The following is a 16,616-nucleotide window of genomic DNA, read 5'->3' as shown; positions in this document are numbered from 1 at the left end:
ACAGCTCTCAGTTTGGTTTTAAAATGAGTAACAGATCAAAGAGCGTCCACAGCTTTTGATTAAACACACAGAGAACTGCAGCCAGTGGGACCGCATGGCCTTCTACCTGCTCTATTTCTAGGCTTTTTACGTCTTTCTTTGTGGACTGACGACAGCACACTGCGACGGCCGAGTGTTGCCACATCTTGTTCTCAACACACCGGCAAAAAACACCGACTGCCTATAAAGATAAACAGTCTGATTCACAAACCTCGGAAAAGGTAAGGAGAAAAAAACAGCTATCAAAGCCAGCGTAAACGTAAAATTGTGTGTGTGTGTAAAGCGGGCAGCTGCACAAGGGTACCAGAAACCCAGGAGTCCTGAGGACCAGTGCTGCAGACATGGGCTGTGCTTGACCTGATGCTGTCCTGCTACAGGATTTTTTTTTTTTACCTGATATTGCCATTGCATGCTACAAATTATCAAATGATTGACACACACAAAAAAAATAGAACTATCCATGTAATTTTATTTCATGTATTATGTTGGTACTTGTTAGATTCTGGAGCTTCTGATAAAAGGTAGACGTTTAATATAGTGCCACAACAACAACAGTTGCCTCAAGGCGCTTAATATCGTATGGTTAAGACCCTATAATAATACAGAGAAACCCCAACAATCAGACGACCACCTATGAGCAAGCACTTTGGCGACAGTAGGTAGGAAAAACTCCCTTTCAACAGGAAGAAACGTCCAGCAGAACCAGGCTCAGGGAGGGCCAGTCATCTGGTTGGGGCTGAGGGGAGGGAGACAGGACAAAAAAACATGCTTTGGAAGAGAGCCAGAGATCAATAATAACTCATAATTATGTGCAGAGTGGTGTATAAACACATGGTGAGAGTAAAAGATTTTTTTTAATGGTTTGTGCAGAAGAGAAAAAAACTGAAATATGCACAAAGTTTACAGAGAAAACAAAGTTTTTCGCAAGATATTTCCTCTCATGCTATATTCTGATGATGATGGTAGGAAGCACCATCATCTTGGTTCAAAATCTGCTATAAAGTGCTCAGCTAGGGTGAGATCTGGCGAAAGCTGCAGCATATGATTGACGGGTTGAAATAAAAACTGTTGTAGCTCAACAATGCCTTTATTGAAACCAGCTTTCTCCTGATTGGCTGATTTGAAAGCGGGTGGGTGGGGTTTCCTGACATGACCGTATTAGGAATATTGACTGTCCTTGTCATCACACAGAGCTGGGAATAGAAAAACCCACAGAAACCAAGCACTTTGACAGGTTTGAAGCCTTGTGGATTCCAAGGGTCAGCTACACTTTTTTTAATATGAATACCCATCATGACAACAGATCTATTTATCATCCATCCATCCATTTTCTTCCTCTCTCTCGCTCTGTGTGTGTGTGTGTGTGTGTGTTAGGCCCCATTAGGCATTTAATATTACTCGGGCAAACTAAATGAGAGGCAGCAGAAAACCTACGTGAAACCGTAAAATCTGGCAACCCCGGCAGCTGTGGCCGGCCTGCCTGCCTGCGTTGGATGTTAGCTGTGGTCCATCTGACTGAACCCAAACATCACCCCCAAAGCGGGTACGCCAGGTAGGTAAGCACCATACCCCACTGCTGACAGTTGTAGCGTTTAAATTTTGGGACCGGGGGCACACAGTATTTTTTCTATTCACGTTTCAAACACTGACTTCGCCAAACTTGCTTTGTTTTCCTGGGGTTATTTTCTGGCGGTTAGCACTTAGCTGATAGGTAGCTTCGAGCGTGCTGACGTCACCGGGTTGCCGTAGAGCTAGTAGCGATGGGGACGCCGTTGCCCTGGCGACAGCGCTCATAAGTTATCGGCGATTGCTAGCTGCTGTATGAACTTTAACGCTGCAGAAAAAGCTTCAGGTGAAGGCTTTACTTAATAAAATGAATCAAACAAATATCGTGGGTTAAATAGCTTAGGATTTTGGACTGACTCCACCAGCCTTTTTTTTAAACAAGTAGCAGACAGTGGGGTAGCTGTTACCCCGACGACAGCACACACAAGTCATCCGTGCCAGCGAGCATCTGTTTGAAACGCTCCATATACGGCTCGGAGTGCCGCTAACACGCTCCAAAACGTAGTCACATATGGCTTCCTCACTGGTGCCCGACTTTTCATCGGTTATGGTGGTTCTGGAGCGTTTAAAGGAGCTGGACGAATACCTGAAAGAGGAGGAGGTACCGTTTGCACCTGAGGCCAGCCTCCACCTGATGGAGATAACGGCTGCTGTCAGCGAGCTGGAGGCAGACAGGCGCGCTGCTCGTGAACACTTGGAAGTGGAAAGTATAGAAAACAGCAAACTGAGACACCAGATCAACAACATGCGTGAACAAATGAGCAAGGAGATCATGGCTGATGTAGCAGCGGCGCGAGCATCGAATGCCGAGGAGATCCAGCAACTGTGCAAAGATCTCAGTGCAGTCTCTCAGCTCCAAGAAGAAGCTACGAAAATGCAGGAATCCCTTCTCAGCCAAAACAAGTCCCTGTACCTGGAGCGGGATCAGGCAAAGGCTAACCATGATACCATCATGGCTACTCTGAATGATCTACTTGCCCTAAAGTACAGCTCACAGATGCAACTGAATATGACGTGGGAGAATATAGAGGAGCTGAAGTCCTGCATTGCTGGCATCGAGCAGGACAGGTTAACCCTGGAGCAGAACATGAAGCTGGAGAGACAAGCCTCCTCCGTGAAAAGAAATGACCTCTTGGAAGAGGTGAGCAATGCTGAGGAGCAGACAGAGCAGCAAAACCACCTGAACAGGAGTAGCAGAAGAGAGCTGGATAGCATTACCAACAAGAAAGACAAAGCCCAGGGACGGCTGGATGAGCTCATGGATGAGTTGGGTAAGGTCGAGAACAACATACACAGACTGAATGTGTCACGGCACCATCATGAGGAGCAGCTGGAAGTCCAAAAGCAACGGGAGCTGAGGCAACAGAGGGATCTGCTGAAGGAGGAACTGCATGAGTTGGAGGAAGCCTTCAGCCTCACTGTGCAGAACTTGCAAGAGGAAATCGTCACAATGGACAGTAAAATAAAGGAGGGCAGAGCATCAAAACAGCATTTAGAGGCAGCCCTGACTCAGGTCTGTGAGGTGTTCAAGCATCGGTACACTAAAGAGAACTTGGTCAGGGCTGACCATCAGCAGGTCTCCCAGCAGCTGGAGTGGTCCAGGCTGCAGCTGGAGGAGTGTATTGCCTCCATCATCAAGCATGGCAGGGAGATCAAAGAGATGGAGAAGCAGGTCAAAGAGCTCAAGGAAACTGATGTAATTAACAAGCGTCTCTTTGAGAGGAATCAGGAAGAGCTACGCGGCAACATGGATGCAGGAGAAAAGAATGTGGGCTGGCTTCAGGAGGAGAAAGAGCGACTCCTGCAGCTCCTGGAGGAGGCAAAGAGGAAACAGGAGGAGCATATTGAGAAAATGACATCTGACATCAGTAGTACCCAGAGAAGATATGAGGAGCTGCTTCAAAAAAAAGAAGCGCTCCTGAAGCAGGAGCCCAAGACCACTGATGCCAGCCTCCTGATGAGGCATGTGACCCGGTCCAAGGAGGAGTACGAAAGAATCGAGAGCTGGCAGCGCCAGGAGTTACAGCAGCTCACCACTGACGTCGACAAGGTTGCTCAGAGTGTTAAGGAGAAGCAGAGGAAGGTGGAGGAGAAGGAAAAGATTCTGAAGAAGGTGGAGGCCGACTGGAGCGATGAGCAGAACAGGCACCACAGGCTGGAAGTGCTTCTCAATGAGCTGAGGAAGAGGAGGAGTGAGCTGGAGCTTTCAATTCAGGCACTGAAGGAGAAAACCAGTGAACTCCTTCAGCCCAAAGAGGACATGAAGGCTGAGCTGGAGGGGCTGCAAACGTGCCACATCAACACGCTCCACAGACAGGCATCTGAGCTGAGAGCCGTGGAGGTGGGCATCTACGACTGTGGCGTGAAACTGGAGCAAGTCACCATGGAGAACAGCAGGCTGCAGTTCCATATCAGTCAGATGACGGAGGACATCAAAACAGCCAAACAGGAGACGCACAAATACTGGCAGGAGGCTCAGAAGTTCAGGCAAGACACAGAGGCATTATGGGAAAGCTTACAGCAAGCCTGGGCGGAGGATTTAATGTTAACCCAGGACCACGAGAGCAGTGAAGGCGTCCTGTTCATGTCGATTAGTTCTCTGCTTGACCGTCTGAAGAATCGGAAACAGCAGTTAGGAAACATTAGCATGCTCCTTCACCAACAAATGCTCGACTTCAGCAAACGACTGGGAGACAAGACCACAGCGAAACTATGCAGCTGACTTTATCCAGGATGACAAGTGGACTCACTTCTGGATGTCAGCCTGCTGTCTGTGCACAGGCAACGTTTGAGCCTGATATTAACCTGTAATGTGGACAAAAAAAAGTTTGCTATAACATAAAGAGAATTTGAAATACTTTTTTGTTGTGGTTGGTTCACTTTGTTTCTTGACACAATTACCTGAAAAATGTTACCAGAGGTGGTGCTCGGTCCAATTTAAAACTGAACTTATGGAGCTGATGAATTTTTGAAAGTAGTTTTTGTTTGCGAGATGGGCATAATTGCACTTCTCATGCACTTTCACAAATACAAATCATTTCCTGTGTGACTCCTACCAGCAGATGGCAGAATAGATCTGGCTTTTCCTCAGCGTGACCTTTCCCTGCAGTTACAGGGTCAAACGCACACCCACTTGTACTTCCTCTCAACAAAAACAGGCACACACATGTATCCAGAGGCACGTACTCAGAGGGCTAAATACTGGTTTACTAAGAACGAAAAACAAGTCTGCAGCTGCCAAAAAGTCGGTTTTAAGAGGAAGTCGTCATTTTATTCCAGTAAAGAAGGTAAGTCTCCAAAAAGCCCAGAAGTAAACTTTACTTTGACCTAGGGTATCTGTAGCTTTGTGCTTTGGCTGGACCGTCGTTTATATTTAGACAGTTTTGTTCATGTTTTTAATATCTTTGGAGTTCTTTGTCTCTAAATATATCTGCTTATCTCGTGTTCAGGATTCTGTGTGTGGTGTATCTGATGCCACAATACAAGCTGTTCTTTTCTGAGATATTGCTTCACAAACGGTACATTTCATCACTACCTCAAACTGTTGTTGTCGAAAGTAAATCCTTTTTTTTAACGATTGGCTTCAGCTGAAGGACACACACGGCTCAAATGTAATGTTATCAGTCATAACAAGATGTACAAAGACACAAATGCTGATGTTCTCATCTTACATTTAAGATATTTTATCGCTACTAAGGCAGGGGTGCTGAATTCAGTTTCACTAAAGGCCGTGTTTGTTAACATGTTTAAATGCATGTCGTACCTTTCTCAATGTAATTTGGTCCACATTAAACTTCGTTTAACCAAAAGGATTAAGAAAAGAAAACCAGGGTAACTGACAGGGAGCTTACAACAGCTCAAAGGATGATCCTGAATTTGACAGACACTCATAGTTTTGCATCCTGATGTAAGAGCAAAGTCAGAAATCTCTGGTTTTGCTATTACCCAGCCTCTTTCATAGCCCAGAACATGCCAGCTCACTAGTTGGAAAACAGAGCAAGCTAATAAGAGATCTCTGGTCACGTAGTTTCCCCGTAACTCACAGCCAAGCCTTCTGCCAAAAAAAGCGCTGCAACTCTGAGAATGGAGTCTAGGAAACGCTGTGCTGCAGCTAAAGGTCTTACCTCAATTCAACAAATGTCCAAAGTCTCAATTTCCTGCCTGAACATCTAAATGTTGACACAATTGACCCAAATGTAAACAAAAAATGTTTCTGGGCTGTGACCACACGTCTCACTAAAGGCCCTCATTCCACCTCCATGCAATCTGTTTGTGACAGTTTGACCATAAACATGCACATGAGCAAGCTGGAGGTTGTTTTGCAGGCCTCTGGGAATGCTCTTCCTCCGTCCTCTCATCCCTCTGCTGGGCTGAAGCCCTGCTAAGCTATTGTCCAACTCTCCTTGTGTTAGTGCCCGTCTCTTGGCATCTCCTGTGCTGGGAGACTCTGCAAGTCTGGTTGTGATGGCATGTGTGGATGTGCCATACCAGGGGACCTCCGATCCATTCAGACTACCTGTGTAACCTGAATGGATCAGAGGTACCGTTTCATGCTATCAGGAAGTGAAGAGGACAGAGCTGAGGAGAGAGTGATGGTCTGTGGTCACCAGCTGAACCATTCCCTACAGTAATTGGGGGTTGTCTCGGTGTCTCTCCAGCACCTGTTGTACTTTGTGAATCCAAAACAATGGCTCATGTTCCCTAACCTCTGGATATATCCCTGAAGTTTTTTTTTCTAGAAAACTATAGTTTTCTAGATAATGTAATTTAAAAATGGCCCCTCATGAAATGATACTAGAAGAATGTATAAAAATACCCATGGGATGAGAGAAAGTTTAAAGCGTAGTGGAGAGTGGCTTAGCGTGACACAGAGAGTTAAAAAGAGAGAGCAGATGTTTCTCAGCTGGATAGACGTTAAAGCCTGCAGCAAAGTTATGTCTATGACACAAACTGTCAAACTGAAACGTCGAGCAGCTGATCTGCATACAGACTGCTTTTGTTTTAGCTTCTTTTTAAGAAGCTCTTACCGTGTAAGACAAACTGCTGGTGGGTGCAGGCAGCTAAAAACATTCTTCTCGTTATATTTAACTGACCGTGCGTGTGGTTTTGTTGAAGCACTTTTCTGTTATTTTAAGGTAAAAAATAATGGGAAAAAACTATTTATTAGTGAGGGCCTGTCACACACATCCTTCAGTGGAATCCCCATCACTGGCCCAGACAGATCTAACATGTTTTTATTGGCCCCGGACCGTCAGACTCTGTTATGTTGAACCTTTTAAATGTTTCCTAATTTAACTTAAAAGCAGCAGTGGCGCGTTCACATCACAAGATCACACACGTAGTTAAAGCTGTTTCAGCTCCTCTAAAAGGCACAAACTCATAAAATCCCCCTCACAGAAATCTGACAAGGCAGCTGCCCTCAATATGGAAATGTCAATACACCACCAGAGGATCCAGTGACAACTCTCTGGCCCCTCCCTCCTGCCAACACTCGTGCACTTAGTCACAGTTACACAGATTTACTACAGGTCGTCTACAGGATGCGAGTCACCCTGACCACACAGCGGCGTGCACGTGAATGCTCAGTGATCTTGATGTTCGGGATTCTGCTACCATTAAAAATGACTTCCTCTTTGTTAAAATCAGCTGTGACAAGCTTAAGGTATGGGTTGTGCATGGTCAGCATGCAGGTATGAGTCATCCTCTAAAATGAGATGTTTTGTTTTGTTGTTGTTGTTGATAAACTATGGCAAATGTGGTTTTGTGGGCTCACAGAACATCTGATGTCGTGTAGACAGCAACCAACTCGGGGAAGTATTTCTACTAGAAAAGAAGCGTGATGATTTTAATGTGCACCGAACTCCTGCTTCTGTAAGCAGCTGCTCTGTAACAATGCAGCAGCCACACAGTAGCAAAGATTCAACAGCAAAGTAACAGAGTGAATAAAATGTAGTTTGGAAAAATAACAAACAATAAATCTGTAAAAAGATCAATAAAAGATCTGTACATCCGGTGTTTACAATTTGCAAAGTACAGACGTTAGGTAACTATAGGTTACTATCCCTGCAAATCCCCGTCTTTTATATTATATTTGACTTTAAACTAAGTTATGTTTGGACATGTGTTAATTCCACACAATTTTACACCACATGTGGATATAGAAACCTCAGCTGGTCCTCTGAAACTGTCCATCTTCAGATTTAATGTAGCCCAACAGAGTTCTACAAGATTCAAACTTTTTTAAAAAAAAATTTTTGATTATTAAAAAAAAAAAACGTGTTCATGTGTGCTCAGTATGATTTGGTTCCATGTGTTTACACAGTCATTTTCCAGCACCGGTGTTTATCTGTTTGCGTTTAATATGAGGTGTTTCAAAATACTAGATCTGCTTCTTCCAGCTAAATTGCCGTCGTTCTAATGATTCTGTCGGATTTGTTTTTCCACTTTTCACCTAATTGCCTTTAGATGTTGATATGTTCTTAATGCTTTTGCACAGAAATATAAAATATACACCTGCTGTTCTGCATTATAGTTATTACCATCATCTGCCTGCAGACTGGTCATTTCATTAGTTGCAGCTGTCTGATGCAGTCCGGTGCAGATGCACTGCCATAGGTGCAGCTTTTCTTTCTATGCATTTGGCAGGTTGGAAAAATACAGGCTGCCACATGAAAAGTATCTAGAGACATTATATAAAGAGAAAACATTTGAAACCAGATTTATGTACCGATAAAAGTTCAGCAGATGCAGGTGAACAGCAGCAAAAATAGATCTACTTTTACTATTGAATATCTAGATGAATGCACAATTATAATTTGCAAAGTAAAGACGTTAGGTAAAGGTAAGTGGACCAAACCACTGTGAGGTAGATGAGGGGGAGACTATCTCTCAAAATTGAATGAATTGCTTTCCATCTGTTATTGTAGCTGAAAACTTTCTCTGTAGGTAATGTTATTTAATATTATATCATTAAATACTTACAGTGATGCAAAAAGGTGAGCCAGAACTCCTTGATCCCCCTCCCCCCTTTTCATTGATTTGCCATTGCCAACCCCAGAGCTCCCCTTTTGCCCCACCCCTGATCACTTGCTACCTTGCAGGGAGTGTCAGAAATATGCGGAGTAGCCAGTAATGTTGGCAACGCCCACTCATGTTTCTGCTTCTTTTGCTCATCCAGCTGATCTCGTTGTACTAAAGTCAAAACGAAGGTTTAAAAGATTTTAAATCGTCCGCTGCAGCTGCTCTTTGTGCGTCTCCTGATAGATCCTGTGTATTTCTCTCTTTTCTTTTAAACGTATTAACAGTCCCAAGCCTGCAGTGTTGGAGCAAGTCACCATTCGTCCTGACAGAATAGTTTTAAACAGATATTAGTCTTCTTGTTGCATGCGTCCTTTAAGGTGACCCAAGTATAAGATCAGACGTGATCGTAGATATGAGAAACGAATACTGTCCCAGGGGAGTTTTATTTTTCCGTGTCCAAAAAATATTTGAGCATTTGACTGTTTTTGATTTGGAACATGTAAGAATAAATAAAATGGAATACATGGAAAACAGAAAAGCAAAGTAAAAATAAAAACTGCGTTTCCACAAACATCTCAAGATACCACACACTTTACATGCTCGGAAGTAGGATGAATTAATAATTTACAAATCAGAGTTCATTGATATATAATCAGACAGTATATATGTGTACTATGTACTCCACACACATAAAACACTATAAACTTCACAAACAGAACGACTACATTTTTACATTACTATCCCTGCAAATCCCTGTCCTTTATATTTGATTTGATTTTAAACTGAGTTATGTTTGGACATGTGTTAATTCCACACAATTTTACACCACATGTGGATATAGAAACCTCACCTAGTCCTCTGAAACTGTCACTCTCACACCGGTGGTGTACAACCTTTTTTGCTCCTGATGCATTAAAGCAGCGGTCCTTAAACTCTTATTTAAACCTGTTTATAACCAGCAGACTTGATGGAATTAATCATGAGACCGCGCTGAGGTCGTCATGCAGAACTAATTATTCATTAGATGCACAAAAACAATATTCTTATTATTGAATGCATACAGTATGGTCATCCATTTCTCTTTAATGTTTGTGGAGGGTTTTTATTGGGTATTTCATACCTTTTACCTATGTCTCCTGCTTCTGCAGGAGGGCTATTCTGGTCTCATTCATAGATTCACTAACAGATATTCTGCTTCATTCTGCATGCCAGATATTCTTGGATAAGATACTAACCCCATGTTGCTCTCCAATGCATCCATCAGAGTATGAATGCATGTAAATGTTAGACAGAAAGCCCTTAGAAACAGCATAGAAAAAAGGGGCTTGTGTGAATGGGTGAATGAGACAAGTTGTGTAAAGCAGTCCATTTATAAGAACCAGTCCATTTACCAGATAAACCAGTGAATGTTATCTAGTGTAAGATCTGTAAATGCTTCAGCAGCCTGTTATTGTTTGTGTCAAAAAAGTTGATTGACAGGTTGGAAAACTACAGCATGTGTGGAAAAAAACTGTCATAGCACTGCTGAATGGTTAATTACAGTCGTGTGTGTGTGTGTGTGTGTGTGTGTGTGTGTTGCTGTTACAACAGCCAAAATGAGGAAGTTGTTGCCACACGTTCACACGCTGTGCTCTCACAGAGTGATTAGAAACTATTAACACGGTGTACTCGGGTGATAGGTGTTATGGTGTATCAGTGAGGATGAGTGCGGGTTATCGTGTTTTTGTGCGCCTCTATATTTAGTCGAGGGCCAAGTCGCTAGAGTAAATCTGTCAGTTATATCAGCCACTCAACAGGTTTGCCCCGCTCTGTCTCTCTCTCTCTCTTTGACTTTGTCGCTCTCTCCCTCCTCTCTCTGTCTCTGTCTCTCTCTCTGTCTGGCACATGACCTCTAATACTCCATATGGTCCGCTGACGTCTGCGCTTCCTAATTCCTCTTCCTCTCTCTCTCTCTGAGGCTTTATACGCAGCAGTGACAAGTCATAGTTATTTCCACACACAGACCGCACATCTGTCACTGTCTCCTGACACACTGCAGACGTTTAGCCTCCCGAGCGGACAGGCAGCACATCTGTTAGGTAGCATTAAAAAGAGCCATTAAGGACATTTAACTAAGGAGTACCGTGGACATTGCAGAGGAGCATAATGGAGACTCTGGGTAAGAAGAAGCTTTTTCTTTTGGGTGTTTTGGTCGTCAGTAGCTGTTATTTTAGTCTCGCAAAGTCTTATTAGAGAAGATGGAGTTTTTGGACATGTGGTTTTTGCTACATACAAAAAAAATTGTGCGGTTTAATTTAGTCAGCCTTGAAATAAATTTGTTTGTTTAAGCATATTTGATACATTTCTGTTCAGTAAGTAAACACAGAGTCTTTGCTTTATGCTTCTATGTGAAAAGTTACGTGGTCACCACTCCAAGAAAAAGACCCTGGCCGTGCTCTGTGACTGAATTAAAGCATTATTGTTACATATTAATAAATAATATACTAATATAAATTTTGACAGAATGAAGATGCTTGTTTAAACGTGTTGCTGTTCTCTGTCTGTTTCACGCAAGACTGCATGGATCCTAAACATCCAGCGGTCAAGCTGTATCTAATACCTCCTTTTATAGTCACGTAGTTCTGGTCTCGGAGAGCTGAGAGGAAAAGTTGGATGTCAGAATTTTTATGTCGGAGCAGAGGTCAATGTCCGATTTAAGAAACTTGGAGTGCGCGCTACAGAGAAGAGTGCATTGCTGTTAATTCTCCTTGGAATGCTGAAGTATAACAGCTTTTTTGCTTTGGTCTTGCTGAAAGTCAAAACATTTAGAGATGCAAGATTATTGCTTTTTGTGTTTAGTTTGCATCTCGTTCAGTGTCTCTTGGTACAACATCTGCCCAATCTGAACCACTTTGGTTTCTGAAGTTGTTGCGGATAGATGCTGTTACACACTCGTGGAGCCACAAGTGGAGCAGGCGGTGTGGCACACTGATTTTCATCAGCAGGGTGTGGCTTCTGCTGCCTGTAATTCATAACTAAAAGTTGTTTTCTGTGTTTAACATTTTTTGGGGGAAGCTTTTATCACTTTTATAAAAAATTTTGTCAACTTGGATATCTTCACTTCAGCTTCTCTCCTCTGCTCTCTGTTTCACCGGTGAAACCCAAACAGCTCCTCTGAGAATCTGTCCCCAGCTCCACATTTGTTTTCTTAGGCTTTCTTTGTGTAAAACACTGAGTCACTGCATTGACTGCTTGTTTTGCTCAAGCATAGAAACGTGCTAACAAGGTGCAAAGCCTTCTTTGGAAGGGGTCTTTTACTTTGAGTTTGTTAGCTGACTGTTTAATCCAGCTCAGTCTCTGACAGTCCCTGGGAAGCGCACGTGTTATTTTTAGGTTTAATGAGTTTGGTCACGTGTAAGCCGACAGATGCTGCTGAAGCAGAACAAAAGGCTGAGTTGCAGCTGTCACTTTGGGGGTTTGTTTCATCTGGGCTGCTCCAGCTGTGATGGCTTGGTCTTTACACGACAACCTGAGCTGAAGCTCAACAAACGCTGGGAAAGAACAAGATTATTCTTTCCATAAAAGTACAGATATGTGTTACCTTCAGTTTATACGTCATGTTAGAAAGGTGGATGTTTCTCCATCCTATCACATGCTTCACTGTCGCTCTGATTTTCCTCCTCACCAGTGTATCCGATGGGTGGAGGGGCCACGAAGCTGTACAACGCTCTGACTCAGCCCCTCAGCAGCACCAGCTCTCTTCTCCCCTTCCCTTCTTCACACCTGAACCCCCAACTACCTGCATTCACAAAGCTGGATCCAGATTTCTGCCCGGTAGGTTTTCTTCTTTTTCTTTTGTCTTCAGACTTTTTATTTTGAATGTTTTCATCTAAATATTAAGTGTCGTCTCTCCTTCTGTCGATGGAGCAGGAGGGGTCCTCTCCATGTCCCCCTGATCCAGAGGAGCTGCTTCGTCAGTGCGAGGAGGCCGTCAGGGACCGACCACCTCGCTTCGACAGGAAATTTGTTCACCTCGGTGATGGAGACGGCGCCCCCAGCAGTGTCATCAGGGTGATGCAATGGAACATCCTGGCTCAAGGTAGAGTGCACTTACTAAGATGGACTATAGTTTAGGATCCGTCTGCTGACATATTTAATTAAATAAATAAAGTCCAGAAAGCGAGGATCATATAGATGTTTTTAGTGTGATTTCTGGACCTTTTTAAATTCTTGTAATTTGGGGTGTCGGGTCTCTCCATCACCCAGGGACCCTTCTGAGAAATTTAATATTCACACTTTCTGAGTCTGAGCTGTTTTGGTGGAACACAAAACACATAGTGGATAATGTTGTTACTGAAGTCTGGTCTCCCGCTTCCTCCTGTCCTGCAGCTCTGGGCGAAGGACTCGACAATTTTGTCATGTGTCCTTTGGAGGCCCTCAGCTGGTCCCGCAGGAAGTACCTCATCGTGGAGGAAGTCCTCACCTACCGCCCCCACATCGTGTGCATGCAGGAAGTCGACCACTACTACGACACCTTGCAGCCGGTGCTGGCAGGTTTGGGTTACAGCAGCCAGTTCTGCCCCAAGCCGTGGTCTCCGTGCCTGGGCGTTGAGGGCAACAACGGCCCTGACGGCTGCGCGCTGTTCTACGACGAGTCGCGCTTCGAGCTCCTCGACAGCGTCAACATACGACTCTCTGCCATGAGGATTCCAACCAATCAGGTGGGGAAAAAAATCTATTTTCTCAGGTGTAGTATTTCTGGAGCTTTAGCCTTTTTGGGAAAAATAAAACTACAACACTCTAACTCGCTGCTCTCTGATCGCAGGTTGCCATAGTGACCACACTGCGCTGTCGGATCACGGGTAAATGCGTGTGCGTGGCCGTGACCCATCTGAAAGCTCGTTCTGGCTGGGAGTGGCTCCGCAGCACTCAGGGGTCAGACCTCCTTTGGCATCTCCAGAATGTGGTCCAGAAGCAGCCCGGCGACCCCGCTGCCGACATACCTCTGCTCATATGCGGGGATTTCAACGCAGTCCCAAATGAGGAGGTGTATCGGCGCTTCGCCACATCGCCTTTTGGATTGGACTCGGCCTACAAGAAACTCAGCCGGGATGGTTTGACGGAGCCGGAGTACACGACGTGGAAGATTCGGCCCACGGGGGAGTGCTGCAGTACTCTGGACTACATCTGGTATACCAAGGACACGCTGAGAGTGGATGCCGTCTTGGACATGCCCACCGAGGAGGAGATCGGGCCAAACAGGCTTCCGTCCTTTAGTTATCCGTCCGACCACCTCTCTCTGGTTTGTGACTTCAGCTTCAAGGAGGAGGAGTGAGGAGGAAACAACAAACCGGCACACCGGAAGTGATGACGCTGTGTAGTTGAGGTTAGCTCTTCCTCCTTCTCGCTTTATTGTGTGACCAGGAGGTCACATGTGAGTGATAAAGACAGTGTGCCAAAACATGGCCAAGACTTCAATGGGACACTGTGTACCTCTGCAGCACGAGATATTCCAGCTGCAGGTGTGCTTTACCTGTCGTCAGACTGCACACACATACTTTAAGAACTCAGAATGTTGTGCTTCATGCTGCTGATGCACTACAGGACAGACATGGTCTGAGTTTCACACATATGAGGTGGAATCAGGAGGTTTCTCACCTCTTAGCATCCTGCAGGCCACTAAGGGTAGATTTTCAGAAAACCGTGTTTCCAACTCTGGATCTGTCACCAATGACCTGATGGATGTTAAGAGATTCAAATGATGAGTGAATTTTTCTATTTGTATTAAAAAATAAATAAAAATGGGCACGACACAGTCTGGAAATGCATCGGATATCGTCTGCTGTCTTCTCTTCTGGCGACAACACTATCTGTGCCAAGACCTTATGTTCATGCACCTTTTTTTTTTCTTTTTTAAAATTTTGATGAATGCAGATAAATAAAAAACTAATAAAGATAAATGGTTGTTTGACAGTAGCCGATAGTTTTGTGATTTGATATTGGTTCCTTCTTAAGCTCTCCACACCACAGACAGTAGTAAAGATGGGCGCAGCCACGGTGACGTCACACACTGACCCTGGAGGCGAGCGTCTTTGGTAACCGAATGTGACGAGCATGTGTATAGCCCTCCATTCTGACTCACAAAATAGACTTCATGCTTTGTTCAGTATTAGTATGTGGCCATTCTGAAGTATTGTGTGGTCTATGATCTTTAGTCATAGTCACTTTCGTATCTGATGTAGATAAGAACCTTTAGGAAACTACTGGAAACTGTGTGCCAGTTTTGGTTGCTTAACTCATGATCACATAAGATGAATTGAAACTAGTAGCTTGGCAGCTGAGGGTGTGTTTTAAAAAAAACAATTATCTGATTTCACAGAGCTTTAGTTCCCACAGCTGTTCGCCGATAACGATCGAGCGGACATATGTTGTGCGTCCAGAGGGGCGCACTGTTGAGGATTGGTGAACATTGTAAGTTTTGTATGTAAAACTTACAATTCAGCCATTCAGTTTAATATTTACTACAACTTTCCATGTCCGTTACTTTAAAAGCCTTTTGAAATCAGATGATTCTTTTTGATCCACTAATTTTAGAGCCAGAGGCGTCGGCCCCTTTTGACGATGTAAAAGAAAACACTTTCCATCTTTTAGATCATCAACAGGGGCTTCAGTTTTAACATTAGGAAGTTAAGTCCATCTTTTCTGTTGTCTGTGGTGCACAGAAAGCGTCTACCTCCACATTACCACATTGTTCTCAAATGTGATTGGTCAATAGTGGCACTTTATTCTACAGGTGGATTACAAACACAAGCCAGGCCTCTCGTCCCCTCCCTGCAAACATCTTTTTATAGACGTTACAGGCTGAATAATAAGAAGCTGCTCACACCCTCTGTCATGCCTCTTTTGATCTGCTTTGCCTGCAGTTATGAGTCAGCTGTAGTTTGCAGAGATAAAAATTTGGCATGTTAGGAATGTTTTTGTCTTTATTGTTGTCTTCCGGTACCTCCCGTGCAGACTTGGCAGGTAACACCAAATAACTGAAAATCTGATGAAATCATCTGTAAAATAAATAGAAATGGAGCCCTTTCTTCACATTAAGGCCAAATTCCTACTGACCCCACCTCTGTGATGATTGCAACTGTGTGAGAAAGTTGTTTTTTCTTATAATTAACTAAAACTAGATGTGCTTTCAGTTGTTTACTTGTGATATGACAATAAAGAGTTGATTCCAAAAATAAAAGGCCTGTTTCCTCTTATCCAGGTGTACGAGTGTTTGCTTTTTTTTTCCATGTTCAGGTTTTGAGATTTCTGCTTCACCTAAAAAAAACAATGAAGCCGAATGGAATCCGGATTTGTCAAAGCAAAGACGTTTTGCACGACTGAATTTCACCCAGATTCTTGTCTTTATCTCCTTTGACGACAAAGTTCAGTAAACTCAAACTGAATGCAGAAAGGCTGCCCTGTGCGTGCTTCTCATGAGTAAATATTATCACTGTATGAAGTAACTGCTGTATTTGTGACAGTTTGATCCAAACACCTGGAGTAATGTTTGAGAAAAATGTTTGATAATGTACAAAAAGCTCGAGATTATAGTCTAAAACAGCTTTTTTACAGGTGGCTCAGATTCTCAGAATTTGAGAAATTTCTTTAACTCTTCAAACCCTTTTTCACTTTCATGTGAAATAATATTAAGACTCACATGACCCTTTTCATATCGGATGGTAAAACATAACTTCTGCTTCTTGTGTTCACCTTTGTGCTGATAAATATAAATTAGCTCGGGATATTAAAAATGTAGTTTATTGCTCAACTTTAACATCTACCTGCACCGCAGCTCAGCAGAAACTAACAGTCACCTCAAGCCTCTTTATTTTGTAAGGTATACAGAAACTCCAACAATCAGATGACCCTCTATGACCAAGCACTTTACGAAACTGGGAAGGAAAAACTCCCTTTTACTAGGAACCGGTCTGCCACGACCAGTTGAGGGTGAAGGGAGGGAGAGGGACAAA

At 43.6% G+C, this 16,616-nt stretch overlaps 2 protein-coding genes across 5 annotated transcripts; both read left to right on the top strand.

The window, feature by feature from the left end:
• The first annotated feature begins 164 nt into the window (after positions 1-164).
• On the top strand, positions 165-15,844 carry noctb (nocturnin b). Of its 4 annotated transcripts, none has more exons than XM_063476927.1 (6): positions 165-260; positions 1,414-1,591; positions 12,293-12,438; positions 12,535-12,703; positions 12,994-13,325; positions 13,430-15,844. In XM_063476927.1, the coding sequence occupies exons 3-6, from the start codon at positions 12,301-12,303 to the stop codon at positions 13,937-13,939; spliced, it is 1,149 nt and encodes a 382-aa protein (XP_063332997.1). In that variant the 5' UTR covers positions 165-260; positions 1,414-1,591; positions 12,293-12,300; the 3' UTR covers positions 13,940-15,844. The 4 variants fall into 4 exon arrangements, with proteins under 4 accessions (XP_063332997.1, XP_063332998.1, XP_063332995.1 ...); XM_063476928.1 differs by having other exon boundaries at positions 1,414-1,595; XM_063476925.1 differs by lacking the exons at positions 165-260; positions 1,414-1,591 and adding an exon at positions 4,758-4,892.
• Positions 2,117-4,342, top strand: ccdc175 (coiled-coil domain containing 175). Its single transcript, XM_063477343.1, has one exon. It carries the CDS (start codon positions 2,117-2,119, stop codon positions 4,325-4,327), a length of 2,211 nt encoding a protein of 736 aa, XP_063333413.1. The 3' UTR covers positions 4,328-4,342.
• Positions 15,845-16,616: the final 772 nt, after the last annotated feature.

Source organism: Pelmatolapia mariae, linkage group LG6 (assembly GCF_036321145.2).
Source record: "Pelmatolapia mariae isolate MD_Pm_ZW linkage group LG6, Pm_UMD_F_2, whole genome shotgun sequence".
Classification (NCBI taxonomy): domain Eukaryota; kingdom Metazoa; phylum Chordata; class Actinopteri; order Cichliformes; family Cichlidae; genus Pelmatolapia; species Pelmatolapia mariae.
Note: the sequence above shows the minus strand (reverse complement) of the source record. Positions and strands in the feature narration are given on the sequence as shown.